The 16,303-nt window shown below is 39.2% G+C and overlaps 1 protein-coding gene across 1 annotated transcript; it reads left to right on the top strand.

The window, feature by feature from the left end:
* The first annotated feature begins 3,044 nt into the window (after nt 1–3,044).
* Nucleotides 3,045–16,290, top strand: LOC310966804 (SAFB-like transcription modulator). Its single transcript, XM_083940724.1, has 20 exons — nt 3,045–3,184; nt 6,361–6,454; nt 6,543–6,598; nt 7,260–7,287; nt 8,498–9,440; nt 10,007–10,041; nt 10,176–10,285; nt 10,410–10,559; nt 10,679–10,776; nt 10,855–11,009; nt 11,101–11,201; nt 11,304–11,360; nt 11,462–11,607; nt 11,740–11,920; nt 12,657–12,781; nt 12,966–13,139; nt 13,461–13,772; nt 13,865–14,021; nt 15,052–15,206; nt 15,300–16,290. The coding sequence occupies exons 1-20, from the start codon at nt 3,050–3,052 to the stop codon at nt 15,409–15,411; spliced, it is 3,324 nt and encodes a 1,107-aa protein (XP_083796850.1). The 5' UTR covers nt 3,045–3,049; the 3' UTR covers nt 15,412–16,290.
* Nucleotides 16,291–16,303: the final 13 nt, after the last annotated feature.

The following is a 16,303-nucleotide window of genomic DNA, read 5'->3' as shown; positions in this document are numbered from 1 at the left end:
TTCGTGCATTTATTTATTCATTCATGTATTTATGCATTTATTTATTCCTGTATTTATTTTTTCTGTACTTATTTCTGTATTTATTTATTTAATCCTTAATTTAATAATTTATGCATTTATGTATTATTTTATTTTATTATTTATACATTTATTCATGCATTTATTTATTACTGTATTTATTTATTTATTCCTGTATTTATTTAGACATTTATATATGCATTTATCTATTGAGACTGAACTAATGTTTTCCCCTCCATACCCTGCTAAAGCTACTATCTGTTGTTACTTTCCAGCTAATAATAGCAGATGTGCTTTTTGTGGTTGTGAGACGGAGACAATAGAACATGTCTTTTTGTAGATTGTTTTCATTACTTACTTCTTTTTGGTTTGATTTACAGAAGTACCTTTCAAAATGTTTTGTAAAAAAGTGTAATACTAACAAAGATGGCTTGATTACTAATTCTTAACAATCCCAAATATTAGGCAGATGAAACTTACATAATTCATTTGAATTAGAATTATCTATCTAACTATAATTATAGGTATTTTAAATGTACTCCCTTAGTTTAGCAGATCCCATACGTTTCTGTTTTTGTTATTCTTCATTCCTTTTTCTATGTTTCACTGTCTTTGTACTTTATAATTTGTGTTAATATTATTATTTCTACATTTAGAAATACACTGTTGGTATTTTTTATAACTCTGGAACATGTAAGAAAAACAAAAAGTGTGTTTATATTGATTTAAAAAATAATTATAATAATAAAACAAAAAATACTCGCGACGACACCCTCTAATCGTTCCGTTTCGTGTCGACAAAGGAGCACAAGGAGCTAGTTATAGGCGTGTGCGCTCATGAACAGAAGACATCCATTTGTGCAGCACTGTTTTGCTGTGTTTTACTTTCCTAAATCTTCGATTCCAAATACTGGCGCGCCCACTAGCGGATATAGGGTGGACGTGTGGAAACGACACTGTAGCCCATGACATACATTATATACAGTATAACCCCAAATACAAGAATATCAAGAATGTCTTACTGCACAAATGTATGTTTGAGAAATTAGCATACTAATAAAAAGAGGTAACGTGATAGAGAATATGAAAGGCAGAAATACATCACATTTGGGCTATTTAGCTGCAAATAAGTGTGTTCAAACATGTGCAAGAATTATATAAGTTACGTTACATCAACCTCAGCAAATATTTAGAGACAATAAGAGATCGTTTTATTTATTTTGGGATGGGCCAAGGTGCAGTCTGAACAGATGACTTTTGTCTCTAACAAATCTCTACCGTGACAGCAGGTCTTTCAGTTTTATCAGCTATCGATGCTCACTATTATATGATAGGAGGGGTATATGTTGCATTATGTATACTTATATGACATTTTCCTAATATATATTTCCATATGTAAATATATATATATATATATATATATATATATATATATATATATATATATATATATATATATAGAGAGAGAGAGAGAGAGAGAGAGAGAGAGAGAGAGAGAGAGAGAGAGAGAGACAGAGAGACAGAGAGACAGAGAGAGGGGGGGGTCATTCTGTGAAACAATTCTGTGGAGAAAACAGGGGAATTCACACATAAGCTGCAAATGATGAAGATGCTTGAATAGGGAGAAGAAGAAATGTGTAACACGCAAGGAAAGGTGCAGGAAAACACAAAGCAAGATCTTGAGTGTATTGCAGAGTAGATTTACAAGTAGGCTACCTGACTAGGATTCACCAAAGTTATACATTCATACATGTTAATTTGCCAAAGATAAACCTCACTTAAATGTGTTTTAAAAATGGTGTTATATTAGTTAAATTAATGTATTCTATTTTTTTTTAAAAAGTTTAAAGACCCTTGGCACGTTTTATGTCATTGTTTTTGAGTATTTGTTTTAGTTTCTGTATATTTTTATATCTACTTAGAATAAGTGATGCATTATTATTATTCTCATATTTGTAATGCATACCAAGTTTAAATAAAATGTTTTTTTAAACATTTTTTTTGCAGATCGTCTGTCGAATTGTGCACAATCAGTTGTTCTTTTTAACGGAAAGTTACCAACTATAGCTTAACTGTACATTTTACTACTAACAATAAAACTTTGCTAAGATATGACTCCACGTAAATGATAAGGTCTGCATAACCACTTTTTTGCGATGGCAAATTTCCTGTAGACAATTAAATGCCTTGTTTTTTTCTTTTGGGGGTAAATAAAAACTTTCCCCATTGTTGTGTAAAGGCTTTGACCAAACCTGGTTGGACAAGCTGCTGTACATGAACACTCTTTGCCAAGAATACAGTTCAATCTGATTTAATTCTCCACTAAAATTCAGTTCAATTTTTTTTGCAGTGCCATATCATAACAAAAGATATCTCAGAACAATTTACAGAGTAGGTAAAGACCACAGTATATGACTTATTTATGTTTTACTTAGACCCAACAATTCTCCCTTGAGTACCATAGGCAGGAACGTGACTCTGCAGGATCACGATCAGCAAAAACAAACAACTCTGGGGAAGGAGTTAAAATAGTAACATGCATTGATGAGACATGAATGACACAGGCAAAGAGAATAGCAGCTCAGAGTATCAGGAACAGGATTATCCCCTGGCAGACTAATTAAGCATAGCAAATTAAATGGATGGCTTTTAATTTAGTTCCTGAAATATTCCAATAATGTTGGTGTTGAAGAAGAAGCTGGGGAAGAGAACACATCAAATTAGAACTACTACAAATTAACTCAGGGCCGGTGGGGTATAGGGAAACATTTATCTGTTTTTGGAAAAGATAAAACTGAGTAGCATCTGTTTTCTTTCTTTCTGTTTTTCATTTAATTTTGTTCTATCTCTTTTTTTCTCTCCAGTAGATTAAGCCTTTCTGTTCCACACTCCGTGTCAGCAGGTGGCGGTACTGCGCACTTAAGTTGTTTGCCAACCGCATTAAAACAAACAACAACAAAAAACATAACAAGAAGAAGCTGAGAAAAAGATTCTGCGCTTGCGCACCAGTCAGAAGTAACATTGAGGTAAAATGGCGACGGGTGCCATTTCCACAGAGTCCAAGAAAATATCAGAATTAAGAGTTGTTGATCTTAAATCCGAGCTCAAACGAAGGGATTTGGACACTTCTGGGATAAAGAGCGTTCTTCTTGCAAGATTGAGACAGGTAAATAAAAAACAGCTAATTTTTACAAGGAGGAAGGAAAAGGATGCAGAGGATGGCCGAGCTGGGGATGAATGCTACAGAGAGATGCTAACGTGAGCTAACGTCGTGTCGTAGGTTTATTTGGTCAGGTTAGCCGTTAAACGGTTGAGTTGTCCCCTGGCTCCGTTTACATTTGGCTTTATAACTAACCCACAGGTAAACTGCTAACAATATCATATACACCTGTCGGTAAAAATGTAAATGTTGCTCGCATTATTGACGACGTAAGCGGCAGGTGAAGGGTGCACAGACAGACGAGTGAGGCCTGTGTTGGTCCGTCTTTGCCTCCAAACATTCATTCATTCATTCATCTTCAACCGCTTATCTCGGGGTCGGGGTCGCGGGGGTGCTGGAGCCAATCCCAGCTGACATTGGGCGTGAGGCAAACAGATGAGTGAAAATGGCTTTTTCAATCTTCAAAGCGCCACGATGTCAAGTTGGTTCACCTCTCAACGCTAGCGTCAGTGTTTGATGGACATTAACAGGCTGCACACCGCACTATAGGTCAGCTGTTTGAATTAAGTGTAATTTGTTAAATGCGTTGAGGACGAGGTACAAGCTTTAACTGCGGTAAGTGAGCCGCCGTTCGTCTTTTAGTAGTCAAACCAGCCGCACTAAGATTTCAAGTGCGCCCTTATTACAGAATGTTTGCTAAATGCACTTCCGATTTTCAAAATAAAACGTCGATTACTCGAAGGCAATTTAAACAAGACATGCAAATGAACTAAAATGCTATAATATGATGCTTTCATACTAATTCCTTACAATGAATGATATTTTGCACCTCAAGACTACATTTACTGCTCACCAACTCAGTATCAAGCCTATTTACTGTATGGTTTTTCAGAAATTTTGCTTGAAAAGTTTCTTCTTTTGCATTGATAAATGGCAATATGTGCAATATTTACTCTATGGTAAAATCCCTTTAACCATAATTTCTGCTAAAGAATACAGTTGATCTCAGGACCATCCTGATTTGGGCGGCAGTAGCTCAGTCCATAGGTGACTTGGCTGGGGACTGTAGGGTCACTGGTTCAAGTCCCTGTGTGGACCATGTATGGAGCGTGGACTGGTGGCTGGAGAGGTGCCAGTTCATCTCCTGGGCACTGCCGAGGTGCTGTTGAGCAAGGCACCGAACCCCCAACTGCTCGGGGCGCTGGTCACTGGCAGCCCCCTCGCTCTAACATCTCTCCTTAATTGCATGTATAGGTCCTGTTTGTGCATGTGTGTATTTCGGGCCTGTGTGTGTAACATGTATAATAATAAGAGTGAAAAAATTAAATTTCCCCGTGCGGGATAAATAAAGTAATTCTTCTTCTTCTTCTTCTTCTTCTTCTTCTTCTTCTTCTTCTTCTTCTTCTATTATTCACTCACTCAGTATCAAATATATTTATTGCATCGTTTTTTTTTTACTGTATAGTAAATATTGCACAACGAATTATGCCTCAAAGTGCACTTTTATCAATGCAAAAGAGGGAACTTTGAGGCACAATTTCTCAAAAACTACACACTAAATATAATTGATACTGAGTGAGTGAATAGTCTGTTATTACGGCCTTCGAATAATCAACGTTTTATTTTGAAAACATTATATTACATTCTGTAATACGGGCGCACTTGAAATGTTGATGCGGCTCACTTGACCGCAGTCTCATACAAGTGCTTATTTAAAAAGAAGTACAAGCTTATTTAAGTGCTAATTTAAATTGAAGTACCAGCTAATTTACCGTAAGTGCGTATTTAAATAGAAGAACAATCTTATTTATTTGTATATTGAAAAATAAGTACAAGTTCATTTAAGTGGGTACTTAAATAGAAGTTCAGCAGATTAGATTGATCACCTTGTGTTACACTGAGGGTATGAATCAATCAAATTGATATAAAGGGTAAAATCACCATTAGACATGGTCTCAACGCATTTTACAATTAGAAGAACACATACAAAAAGACAGCAATAATAATAATACAGTTGAACAACATTAAAATTGTAAAACAATGAAAAACCAGCAAACCTAAAACAATAAGTCAAAAAATGTGTTTGTGAAGGTCACAGAAAGGATGATGTGCTATGGTTGGCTAAAGTATAATCAGTAGGTGTGGGTTTTCAGTCTGGATTTTAAATGTTCAACTGAGTGGGTTTCTTTAAAAGATGGAAGATTTAGATGAATGCTCTGTAACCAACTGATCTTTTGTACAGTGGGGGTTTTCGATTGATAAAATAGACTGTTTGGATAAATAGATGATGGGGTTAGTTGTCAAACCAAACACATTTTGGGGTTAAAATGATTAAATAAAAACAGCTACACTAAATATTTTGACATTTAATTATTTAGGACTGCAAGAAAGTCTCTCCTTGCCTTTGTAGGAGCAGAGTTTCCCAGTTGATTTGATTTGATTCCCAGTTAGATCTATATAGAGTTGGGGTTTGATAACATTAGTATAAAACCCCTTTATTTAATCTAAATAGTCTTGGTTTAGGCTAGCTTTCAACAATTTTAGGTAACAGACATGACAGACTAAAACATTTACGGTTTAAGTTTTTTTTTTTATCAAGGTTAAAAATGTAGCGGTAACTTGGGGTGCGTATGTCACGTCATATTCACTATCCAAAGCCATCCATAAGAGAACCTTACATTTCATTTATGACTTGAAATCCACCTTGCATCTCAAAGTACTCCCAAGTACTCATTGAGAGATATTTAGCTTTTGCTGCCTGATAAGAAGGCAGAAACAATACAATGTGATGGACGATTATATTGTGTATGTGCCGTTGGACTGATTTATAAAAAATAAAAGCCAAAATGAATGGCATCATCTACATTTTTAAGCATTTTTGTGCACCTTCAGTAGTTGCAATAAATCAGCACTGTAGTGTTAATTTGCGATAGCCTTGGTTGAACATTTGCCCACACAGCACAGAACAACTTACTTTGTCATCACTTCACAGGAGTGATGTGATTGATGAACAAACAAGGCAAACATGGCCATGGTCCAAACTAATTGACTTTATTTTTTTTAAATATTCTCTCATATCTAGCTGACAGTTTATTCTGTCTTGGATGACAAGCATATACATCAAAGATGTTGTGCGCTGGGGCAACATATTTGAAACTGTTTTAAATAATTATTTTTTTTAGGCTCTTGAGGATGAAGATGGTGACACAGAAAACATTCAAATCCCACTTTCCACTGACTCATCAACTCGGAAAGGTGGGAAAGCTAAAGGACAAGGTAATCTTCCTTTTAAGTAAGTCCATATGTTCCATTCTTTTATTTTTTGTATGTAGATGTTTCATTTTAAATCTATTTCACTTTTCAGGGAAAAAAGTGGATTCAGATGCAGACACAACATGGGAAGAAGATCTGTCTACCAAGGTGACTGGCATATACGACTTACCCGGCGTAGAAATATTGTTTTTAAAGGTCGTCCACATGTAGATTAGACCCTTGTCAGTCCCATTTAACTCCAAAACCACTAAAATACTGCAATTAATTATATCTGTACACTTATAAATGTGTATTTATGCAATTTGCGCTGTCTTTTTTCAAATTATGTAACAGCTAGGGATGGGCATGAGTAGTTAATTCCAAGATTGAGGAATCTTGCAGGAAAAACTATGCACAGCAATACAGCCTACCCAACACCTAATGCTTATTCTCCATCAAAACAGTCACCCTTTTATGGATTTATTTTTTTACAACCACAACTTCAAAACATTGTTCTCCTACAAAAACGTGCCTCGACGTTGCGGCCCGAATGTCACTGTTTTCCCCCTCCATATTGTCTGGGCCTTGCACAGTTACCCAGTCATGCAGGTCACACAACTTCTCTGATGGTGAGGTGAAGCGCTGGTTCCCAAAAATATAAGGCGTTTGTGTACTGCACGCTGTTGTTTACCAGTCGAGTCAAAATGAAACAAGGACTACTCAAGCAATCGATCACTCAGGCCCATCCTTAATAATAACAACCTTTTGTCGCTGACTCGAAGCCCCTTTTATATTGAAATATCGCTCATCTCAGTGTTTTCTTTTCTAGGAAAATGAAGAGTACGAATCAGAAAAAGGTATGTATACTAGTGCACTAATGCCCAATGCTAACATTAGATTGTTTTTTTTTGTTGTTTTTTTACAGCTATGTATGATGACAAGAATCTCCTTGTAGATTACATAACTACATTTAGTGGTATTTCATACTTCTTCGAGCTACGCTCTATCTAGGTCACAATGTGCTGAAAAGAGCACCAACAATATGCCTAAGGAAGACATTTCTGAAGACCAACTCATTTTTGGTAATTGCTATATGCATGAAACGTTGGATGTGGGTTGCCTTGACTCAGGTACCCAATTTCCGTGGATTACTCTAAATATTTTAAGGAAAAGTTCCATTTGCTACTGTGGATTTCCATTGCCTCTGGCATTCAACTTCCCACATTCTCCAGCGAAACAAAAGAGTGAAGGTTCAAAAACTAGCTGACATTTTATTTCCATTGAATTGGAAGAAGCATCAACTTATAGAACTTGAGGATCATTGAACTTTCCTGTTGACATTTTGATCGGCAACATTGGTGGACAAGTGCACCGGGCAGGTCTGAACACTTTGCTCTTCCACAGGAATCAGACATCTGATTACAGGTTGTCAAGTGAGACAGTCTGTGAAGGAGGCTTGGATTTGGGTAGCTCAAGGCCCGCTAGATTCCTCCTAACACTTTATGAAGATCTCACTTTTGTACACAGTTGTGTACAGTTGACTGGACACATTACAGCTGGTTGGATTTGATGATGATGATTCATTTTCTGAGTGCTCTGAAATCTGCTGATAAGACAATGATGATATTGATTATTGAAGAACTATTTTGAAGATATTGAAGATTTCCTGAAACCTAAAGACTTTCCATGGATTGACCATCTTGGAATGCAGTTGCATAATGGAAAAAAAAACCTTACGGATGAACTGACGAGTTGTTCCTTTTCAGTTGATTTTTGTCTCACAATTCCCACCTGAAGAACTGCCACACATTGTGGGAAGCACCTGGAATTGCACGTTCAGTATGAATTATGACGCAACATACTTCACATATCAAGAAAAGAAGAGCACTCAAATATCCCGGGTTTTCAGTGAAGAGTGTGTGTTTTGTGTCTTCCTGTGGTGTCTACGCCCTCGATGACCATTAACACTAAATGTGCTTTCTATTCTACTTTTTAGGTCAATTAACATGCAACATGTCAATGTTAAAAGTTGTGTTTTGCCATGTTTATCCTTGTTAAATCCCTCAGATGTAACTGATACAGATGATGGTACTCGTGAAAATTCTAAGCCTGCACCCTGTGAGGACAGCCTCGTTCAGCCTGAGGCTGAGGCCCTGGCTGAAGCTGACCCAGAGTCAGAAGCTGTGTCAGCTGAGGCTAATTCAGAGCCTGAGCCAGAGGTGGATGCTGCGGAGGCCGACCCAGAGGTGGATGCTGCGGAGGCCGACCCAGAGTCGGATGCTGAGGAGGCCGACCCAGGGTCAGATGCTGCGGAGGCCGACCCAGGGTCGGATGCTGCGGAGGCCGACCCAGGGTCGGATGTTGCGGAGGCCGACCCAGAGTCGGATGTTGCGGAGGCCGACCCAGAGTCGGATGCTGCGGAGGCCGACCCAGAGTCGGATGCTGCAGAGGCCGACCCAGAGTCGGATACTGCTGAGGCAGACCCAGAGATGGATGCAGCGGAGGCAGAGCCAGGGGTGGATGATGCTGAGGCCGAGCCAGAGGTCGAGGAGGACGCTGACCCAGAGATGGATGAGGAGGCCGAGCCAGAGGAGGATACCGAGCCAGAGGTGGAGACAGAACTGGCTGAGATGGATGCTGAAGCCCTCAATTCCTCCAAAGAAGCTGAGGATGATCACCTATCCGTCTCAATCCCAAATGATGATGCCATCACCCTAGATGTCGATGGTGATGATCTCCTGGAAACAGGTAAACATGTGAAACTTCCAGATCCAGAGGCCGAGAAGGGCACTGATGAGCCAGAGGCCTCTGCTGAGACGAGCCCAGATGACGACATGAAGGTGGAAGAGATCGAGGGCCACAAAGATGGTAAGAGAGATGATGGATCCAGGGGTGAGCCCACAAAGAAAGACAGCAGAGAGGCCATGAAGAAAGCTGAAACGGGAGACAAAGAAAAGGAATCTGGGAAGAAAGGCCCCTCCACTACTGGGGCATCAGGTCAAGCAAAGAGGTTTGTCTTTCTATGTCAGTTCTTTGATACTACTACCAAGTCCAACTCACTAAGAACGCAACATTGTGGGTAGCGTCAAGCTTTTTTTGCCATAAGGGAGATGTTCACTGGTGTACCTAATCCTGCCATTTACTACTTTTGATTTATTTTTCTGAAGTTGGTTAAATTTTGACGTTAACCAGGAGCTGAGAAAACCTCTTATTTTGTTACTTTGACCCTTCCAGCCGTTTTAAAGCCATTTCCCGTTTCAAGGCATTGTAAAAGAGCATTAGTCCCTGTGATGGCAGTGTTTTTTTCTTTTCCTTTTGGTCAAATGATTCGCTATGAAGTTGAACAAACCTCAGAAGATTTCATTGGTCCAGGGAACAAATTGGCTGTCAACCTGACCCCTCTCACCACTGGAAAAGCAATGAAGCCTTTGAGACATTGGTTCAGATCCGCGCCTTCCCCACAGGATTTTTTTTTCCTGAAAAGTACAAAATATGGTGTTTTATTCGACTAGATTTATGCCTTGGTTTATTTATCGTCACTCATTTCCTCTTGTTGTTGCAACATTTGCTTTGTAGCTCTTCAAGAGACAGAGATGGAAAAGATGAAAAGGGTAAGAGTTATCTCCAAATGTTGTTTGAAATACGAAACTCAATGAAGCACTTTATTTTTATTTCATCCATTTTGATGCAATATTTTACATACCCAATGACTGCCAATGACTGTTTTGGAAAACATCTATATTAGGAATCGTCAGCAGTAGCAACAGCAGCTCTTCTCGTAACATTTGGGTGAGCGGCCTGTCTTCAAACACCAAAGCAGCTGATCTAAAGAACCTGTTTGGCAAATATGGAAAGGTAAATAATGTGTGGTGCTTTTTTTTGGATTTAGTTGCTTCATTTTGAATATGCCTGAAACTATAACTGTATTCTATGTTAAGTGGCGTCAAGAAAAAAGTTGACATGAACTTGTTGTCAACAGGTTTTAAGCGCCAAGGTGGTTACAAATGCTCGCAGTCCTGGTTCCAAGTGTTACGGCTTGGTGACAATGTCTTGCAGCACAGAGGTGACACGCTGCGTCTCCCACCTTGACTGTACAGAGCTCCACGGACAGCAGATATATGTTGAAAGGGTGAGTTAGATATAGAGTATAAATTGTTTCTGACACCTTGATTGATCTAATACCACCTCTTTTTACCTATAGAACTATTGTGGGCCTGTCATTTAAATTTCACTGCTGCTGTTTTTCAGGCCAAAAATGATCCGTTCAAAAAAGAGGGCTCAAAGAAGGAAGCAGAGGACAAAGCAAATGATAAGCGCAGTTCCACAGGAATAAAACTGACCAACAAGTAGGTTCACAGAAAAGGGTAATGTAGTTCATTTGTTGATTGAAAGCACATTTAACCTTTACCTCTCCTCACGTTTAGACCACAGCCATCTTACAAAAAAGAGGACAAGAAATTGGAAAAACTCTCAGAAAAGGACAAAGAATTATCCAAGAAACAGGAGCCCAGAAGCGGAAAATCTGATTCCGTTTCATCTAACTCCGGTCAAGAATCTTTGAAGAAAGATGACAGAAGGCGTAGGTTTTATTCCATTTCATCTCTGAGTTGATCAGTAAGTACATGTCTGTCTGTCCTCTTATTTTTTTATCTTGTCTTTTTTTCCCCTAGGAACAAAGAGCCCAGGCAAGATGGTGGTGCTACATCATCCCAAAGGAGATCCTAATTTTGGCAAAATGAGACCTTTTAGAAGGGGAAGGTATTTTGATAAGGTAGGATCTTTTTTTGTATTTGATTGAATTTAATTAGATTTGTAAAGCCTATTTCAAATTGTCCATCAGATGATTTTAAGTGAGATTTTCTTATTTTTTCAGCCCTTTGTCAACATGAACTTTCAAAGGCGGCCAAAATGGTTGATTCCTCCTGAAGAGGTATAAGACTCTGAAGATATGGACATATTTGCTTTAAACTTGTTTCACCTTTTTGATTTTTTTTTTTTTTTTAAACTTACATTTCTGTGTTTCCCTTCCAGTTGGAAATGATGAGAGACAGACCGCAACATTTTCCTAACAAGGGGGAAGTCAAAGACATCCTGCCTTTTGAGCAGATGAAGGAGCAGAGGATGCGTGAGCGAGTTGCTCGTCTGGAGCGTGCCCGTAGAGCTATAGAGTTGCGCAGGTAGTGTGCCATAGCAAACAGTTCATACACATTTAGTATTTTAAAATTTAAAATTAATTATTAATTACTGTTTTTATATATATTGTCTTAAAGTTCTAAGAAAAGGGATGGTCTTTTTTGTTTTGTTTTTAGGCGCCGGGAAATTGCCGAACAAGAACGACGGGAGCGTGAGCGCATTCGTCTGATTCGTGAGCGTGAAGAAAGGGAGAACCTGCTCCGGGAGCGCCAGAGACTTGAGATGGAAAGACAAAAACTGGAAAGGGAGCGCTTGGAGAGGGAGAGGCTTGAGAGAGAACGAATCCGTATAGAGCAGGTACGATGAATATGAACAAATTCATATTTCCAGTCAAATCTCAAAGTTGTACTTCATAAGAATTGAGATACCTTATTTCTAGCGGCAGTAAGATGTAATTGTAGGTGAGCCTGTTCTCTCATAGCCCTCCATCTTGTCACAGTCACTGTGTTGACATTTTTTTTTCTCTTTTCTCTAAACTTAATTGAAACACATTCACCTCTCTACTTCTGGTTCATCCCCTATATGTTACCTTCTCAAATCCATAACACATGTTCCTATTACACTACCTCACTGCAAGCCTGACTCCAGTTGGAAGTTTCGGATTACAAGTGATTGTCTGGCAGACCAACCGCTGTCAGCAGCATCACTAACATGGTGGCTTATTTACATCTAGCCTGGGAATGTCGCCACAGACAGAGATATTGGAACACTCAGCAAAAGTGCTGTCATTAGTGAGTCATATGATCAATCTCCATTATTTTAACTTACTCGTTGATGGATAGTATATTAAAAGACAATTAAATTGATGAAAATCTTATGGAGTACATCTTTTTCGGCTTTCTGAATTCAGTGTGCAGGAAGAGGTAATAGATAGCTGTGTCCATTAGAAAGATTGAGTTTGCTTATTAACCACTTGTTAGAAAGTTGTTAAAGCTGTTCCGACTAGTTTACCTACTGCTTGTAACTGTATAACCATATTCATGTTTCTTAGTAATTCATTTCGATTAATGCAGTTTAATATAACCTCTTACAGGAACGACGCAAAGAGGCAGAACGCATGGCACGTGAACGTGAGGAGCTGCGGAGGCAGCAGGAGCAGCTTCGCTATGACCAAGAAAAGAGAAACAACCTTAAAAGGGGCCGTGAAGTGGAACACGGGTATATACACTATTTAAATTTTTGGCACTCAGCAGTTTCATCGTGGTGTGTCTATGACCAAAGTTGTTGGTCTTAAGTTGGCACTCGTGGCAGTGGTTCACAACCTTAGATATTTAAGCATTTTATCTGTTACCAAGAAATATTGCTCATTTCTCATGAGGTTTGTTTGTATTAAATGTTTCAGGCGGAGAGATGACTCCTATTGGAATGGGAACAAGAAAATGCAGTCTGAGTCTGATGGGCGTTTAAACCAAGGCTCAAACTACAACCGGCAGCAGAACCGCTTTTCAAACTTCACTCCTCGAGAGAGGGGCCGCTTTCCAGAGGCTGCTGCTGAGCAGCCCAACACGTACGACAGGTATACGTGCTTTAAACTGTAGGAATTGAGATAGTCCATTTTGCCAACATTCTTAGTCACAAGAGGCTTTTTTTTAAATACATGTCACGGTAGGAAGACCACATGTAAATTATAATAATAATAAAAAAGAAAATAGTAGCTAAATTCCATTTAGCTGCTTCAGTTTCTGCATCAGTGGTGTATTTGTATTATTGCTCATTCTACTTTGTTCCACAGTACTTAGGTTATCTGTTCCTGGTAAATTATCTGTTATATGCTGCTTTTTGCTAATTTTACTGTGTAATGTGACTAATCCCATTTTGGTCTTTGTTTTGTTGCAAGACGTAACCGGTTCGACGGTGAGCCAGAGGTAAAGAAGAGTCGTCCTGCTCCTCACAGAGACAGCTCTGGCTTTGATCGCTACCCAAAGAACTTTGAAACAGTTCGCAGAGCTGAACCACCTCCTCCTCCACGTACCGAACTCCGGGACACTGACCGCAGAGACAGAGATGAGAGGCGGCCTGTGCCGATGCATGATCGCCCAATGGGAGCCAGAGCTACAATGCCTGGCATGTCGCACAACCGCTCACCCAGGGAAGGAGGGCATGGATGGAAGAATGATGGTGGCATAAACTCCAACAAAGGCGATATACGGTAAAAAATAAGCATAACGCATCATTAGTTGACCCATTTTCCCCTAAAACCAGTGAAAGCTAATTTCTTTGTTTTCAACCTCTCTCCTGCAGTAATGCTGGGCTGAGCAGAGGACCTATGCGCATGCGTGCAGAGCGATCAGGCAGAGATGGTCCAGGCTCTGTACTTACAGGAGGCTCCTCGGCCAGCCGTGGAAGGAGCAGTTTTAATGATCGAGATGGAGGGAGACCCATCGGGATGAGTGACCAGGTCAGCTTATGTTCTGATTAACGGTCATGTCACGTGCGTGTGCGTTGCAGAACCTGCTGCTTTTTATTTTGGCGGATATTTTTTTTGAGCAGCCAAACGGAGCTTGTCAGCTGTAGAACATGTAGAAAATAAAGGTTCCACCTATTTTTTACTGTGGCACGAGAGCGGCTTGCTCACCGTGTAGCTGGATCATGTTTCAATAGGGCTGAAGCGCTGAGCTCCTTTAATTAACTACTACAAATTATATGCGCCACAGATGTAGTTCGCCTCACCGATCCTCCTCTTCCATACAGACTCAAAACAAAATGTAGATATTTGTACTTAACCCAGTACTATTGGTTTCTGTGAACTGAATCTCAACCTTCTGTCTAAAATAAATAGATATTACTTTTGTAACAAAATCATGGGGAAAACTCAGTGTAGAAATGCAGGCAGTGCTGCAACAGTTTCAGCGAGACAGCCGCTATGCACTGCTCATGCTTGTGGTCGATCGTAAGAGTTTGAGGGCATTTCTTAGGTTCCCTGTACTAATGTAACAGGATATCGACAGGTCATGCAAAAAATATTAAAGTCTTAAGGTTATCTGATGTTGGCTAGCGCGGAAACGAGTAATCGATGGATGATAATTCTATTATTATTCTACAGAAATGGATTAAATGTCATTTTTGATCTTTGAGCAATTGTTTGTTATTAAAAATAAATTCCAAACATTCAGTGATTCTAGTCTCTCAAAGGTGAGGATTTGCTGCTTTTCAAAGCATTTCAAAGACTTAATGTTGAATTGTGGGAAAATATAAATTAATCTCTTAATTTAAAAAATCCTCAGCACTCCACCCAGCTTTAGGAATTAATTTTTGGTTTACCAGTATTACTGATTAAATGTTAGTTCAATGTTGCAGTTTTTCACTTGTAATTTTAGTACGCCTGGAGTTTTTAACGACAAAGTTTCAGTTTCAAGCTATAGCTCAAATGTACATTTAACAAATAGTGGAAGTAAGCTCCTGACTCCAAATCTTTCCTGTCCTTGCAGCCATTCAGCTCTGGCCGCCAGGTGGTGGTGGAGCGTCACAGCAGGGATCAGGGACTGAGGAAGGAGTGGCATGGCGGATCAAGCTCCCAGGGAGGGGGCTACCCCGTCAATCGCAGAATGGGAGACAACCGGGGCAGCATGATGGCTGCTTCCAGGTATACCAAACTTGCAAACACACGATGACAAAACTAAATAGTAGGCTCTCTTTTCTCAGCAGTCTTACAGTTGGGCTTTGCTTCTTTGTGCAGTCACTCTTCATCTGGAATGAATCGAATCGTACAGATCACCAACAACTCTATTCCCAGTGGTGGCAATGTGGGGGGATACAAATCTTTCAAAGGAACGTCGCGGCCATTCTAACGCCAACCAAATTCTGTCACTTAAAAGCACCTAAAAAGACTTTTATGAACTCTTTATTTTTTAGAATAACAACTGTTTTAGTTGGTGCATTTGTAGCCATGAGGTTGATAACACTTTTATTTTGTATAGAAGTGTTTACCTTGGTGTAGGGTTTTCCTGGCAGTTCTGCTGTTATCATTTAACAACCCTGTGCACACGTTTTACTTATATTTAGGAAGATATTGTACAGCCCTTGCTCTTTCTAACAAGTTTTCAAGTGATGTTACCAACTCCTCCTGAGTGTTGTATGTACATTTTCAATAGCCTAGTTTCACACTCAGTTTTCCTGTGTAATGTCTTATTTTAGTGTATTATGGAGCTCATGAAGTGTCAAGGATTATTCATACATTTGGATGTTTCCTCTAAGAAATGGATGACAGAGGTTTTTTTTTTTTTTTTTTGAAAACGCATACTTGATGTGGACATCCTGTTTGGTAAAGAGTAGTTGGATTTGCTAAAACAATGTTGTACTGTAAACTAGCCTGCATTGTAGCAAAATACATGATGTAGGTCATGATTGAATTACATACAGGCCTGTGTCTGAAATAAAAATGTGATTTTTCAAATATGCTACTGCAAAGCATTCAATGGTGTCACGGTCCCTGAAACGACAAAACCACATTGTTTTTTTTTTTACGTTATTCCAACCATTCTGTGAAGTCAATCACATTGAGTCAAATAATGGCTCTAATTCAAACAACACTGGGACGTGCAGTGAACATTATGTTTGATAAATGAAAAAAACTCTTTAATGGCAGCTTGCAGAATTGTGATTAAACTACAGGAAACCTCTGAGCAGAATGAATTGTGTTGGTCGTCGTAGTAGCCTCATCATCTCCCCTCCAGTCATGGC

This window comes from Echiichthys vipera (assembly GCF_963691815.1).
Source record: "Echiichthys vipera genome assembly, chromosome: 1".
NCBI classification, from domain to species: domain Eukaryota; kingdom Metazoa; phylum Chordata; class Actinopteri; order Perciformes; family Trachinidae; genus Echiichthys; species Echiichthys vipera.
Note: the sequence above shows the minus strand (reverse complement) of the source record. Positions and strands in the feature narration are given on the sequence as shown.

What these genes read in the sequence shown, in the direction of transcription:
- LOC310966804 (XM_083940724.1), top strand. Translation starts at nt 3,050, where the DNA reads ATGGCGACGGGTGCCATTTCCACAGAGTCCAAGAAAATATCAGAATTA. An exon ending in AGCAGATATATGTTGAAAGG is followed by an intron (nt 10,560 to 10,678) that starts GTGAGTTAGATA and finishes GCTGTTTTTCAG; the next exon opens with GCCAAAAATGATCCGTTCAA. An exon ending in GAAGAAAGATGACAGAAGGC is followed by an intron (nt 11,010 to 11,100) that starts GTAGGTTTTATT and finishes TTTTTCCCCTAG; the next exon opens with GAACAAAGAGCCCAGGCAAG.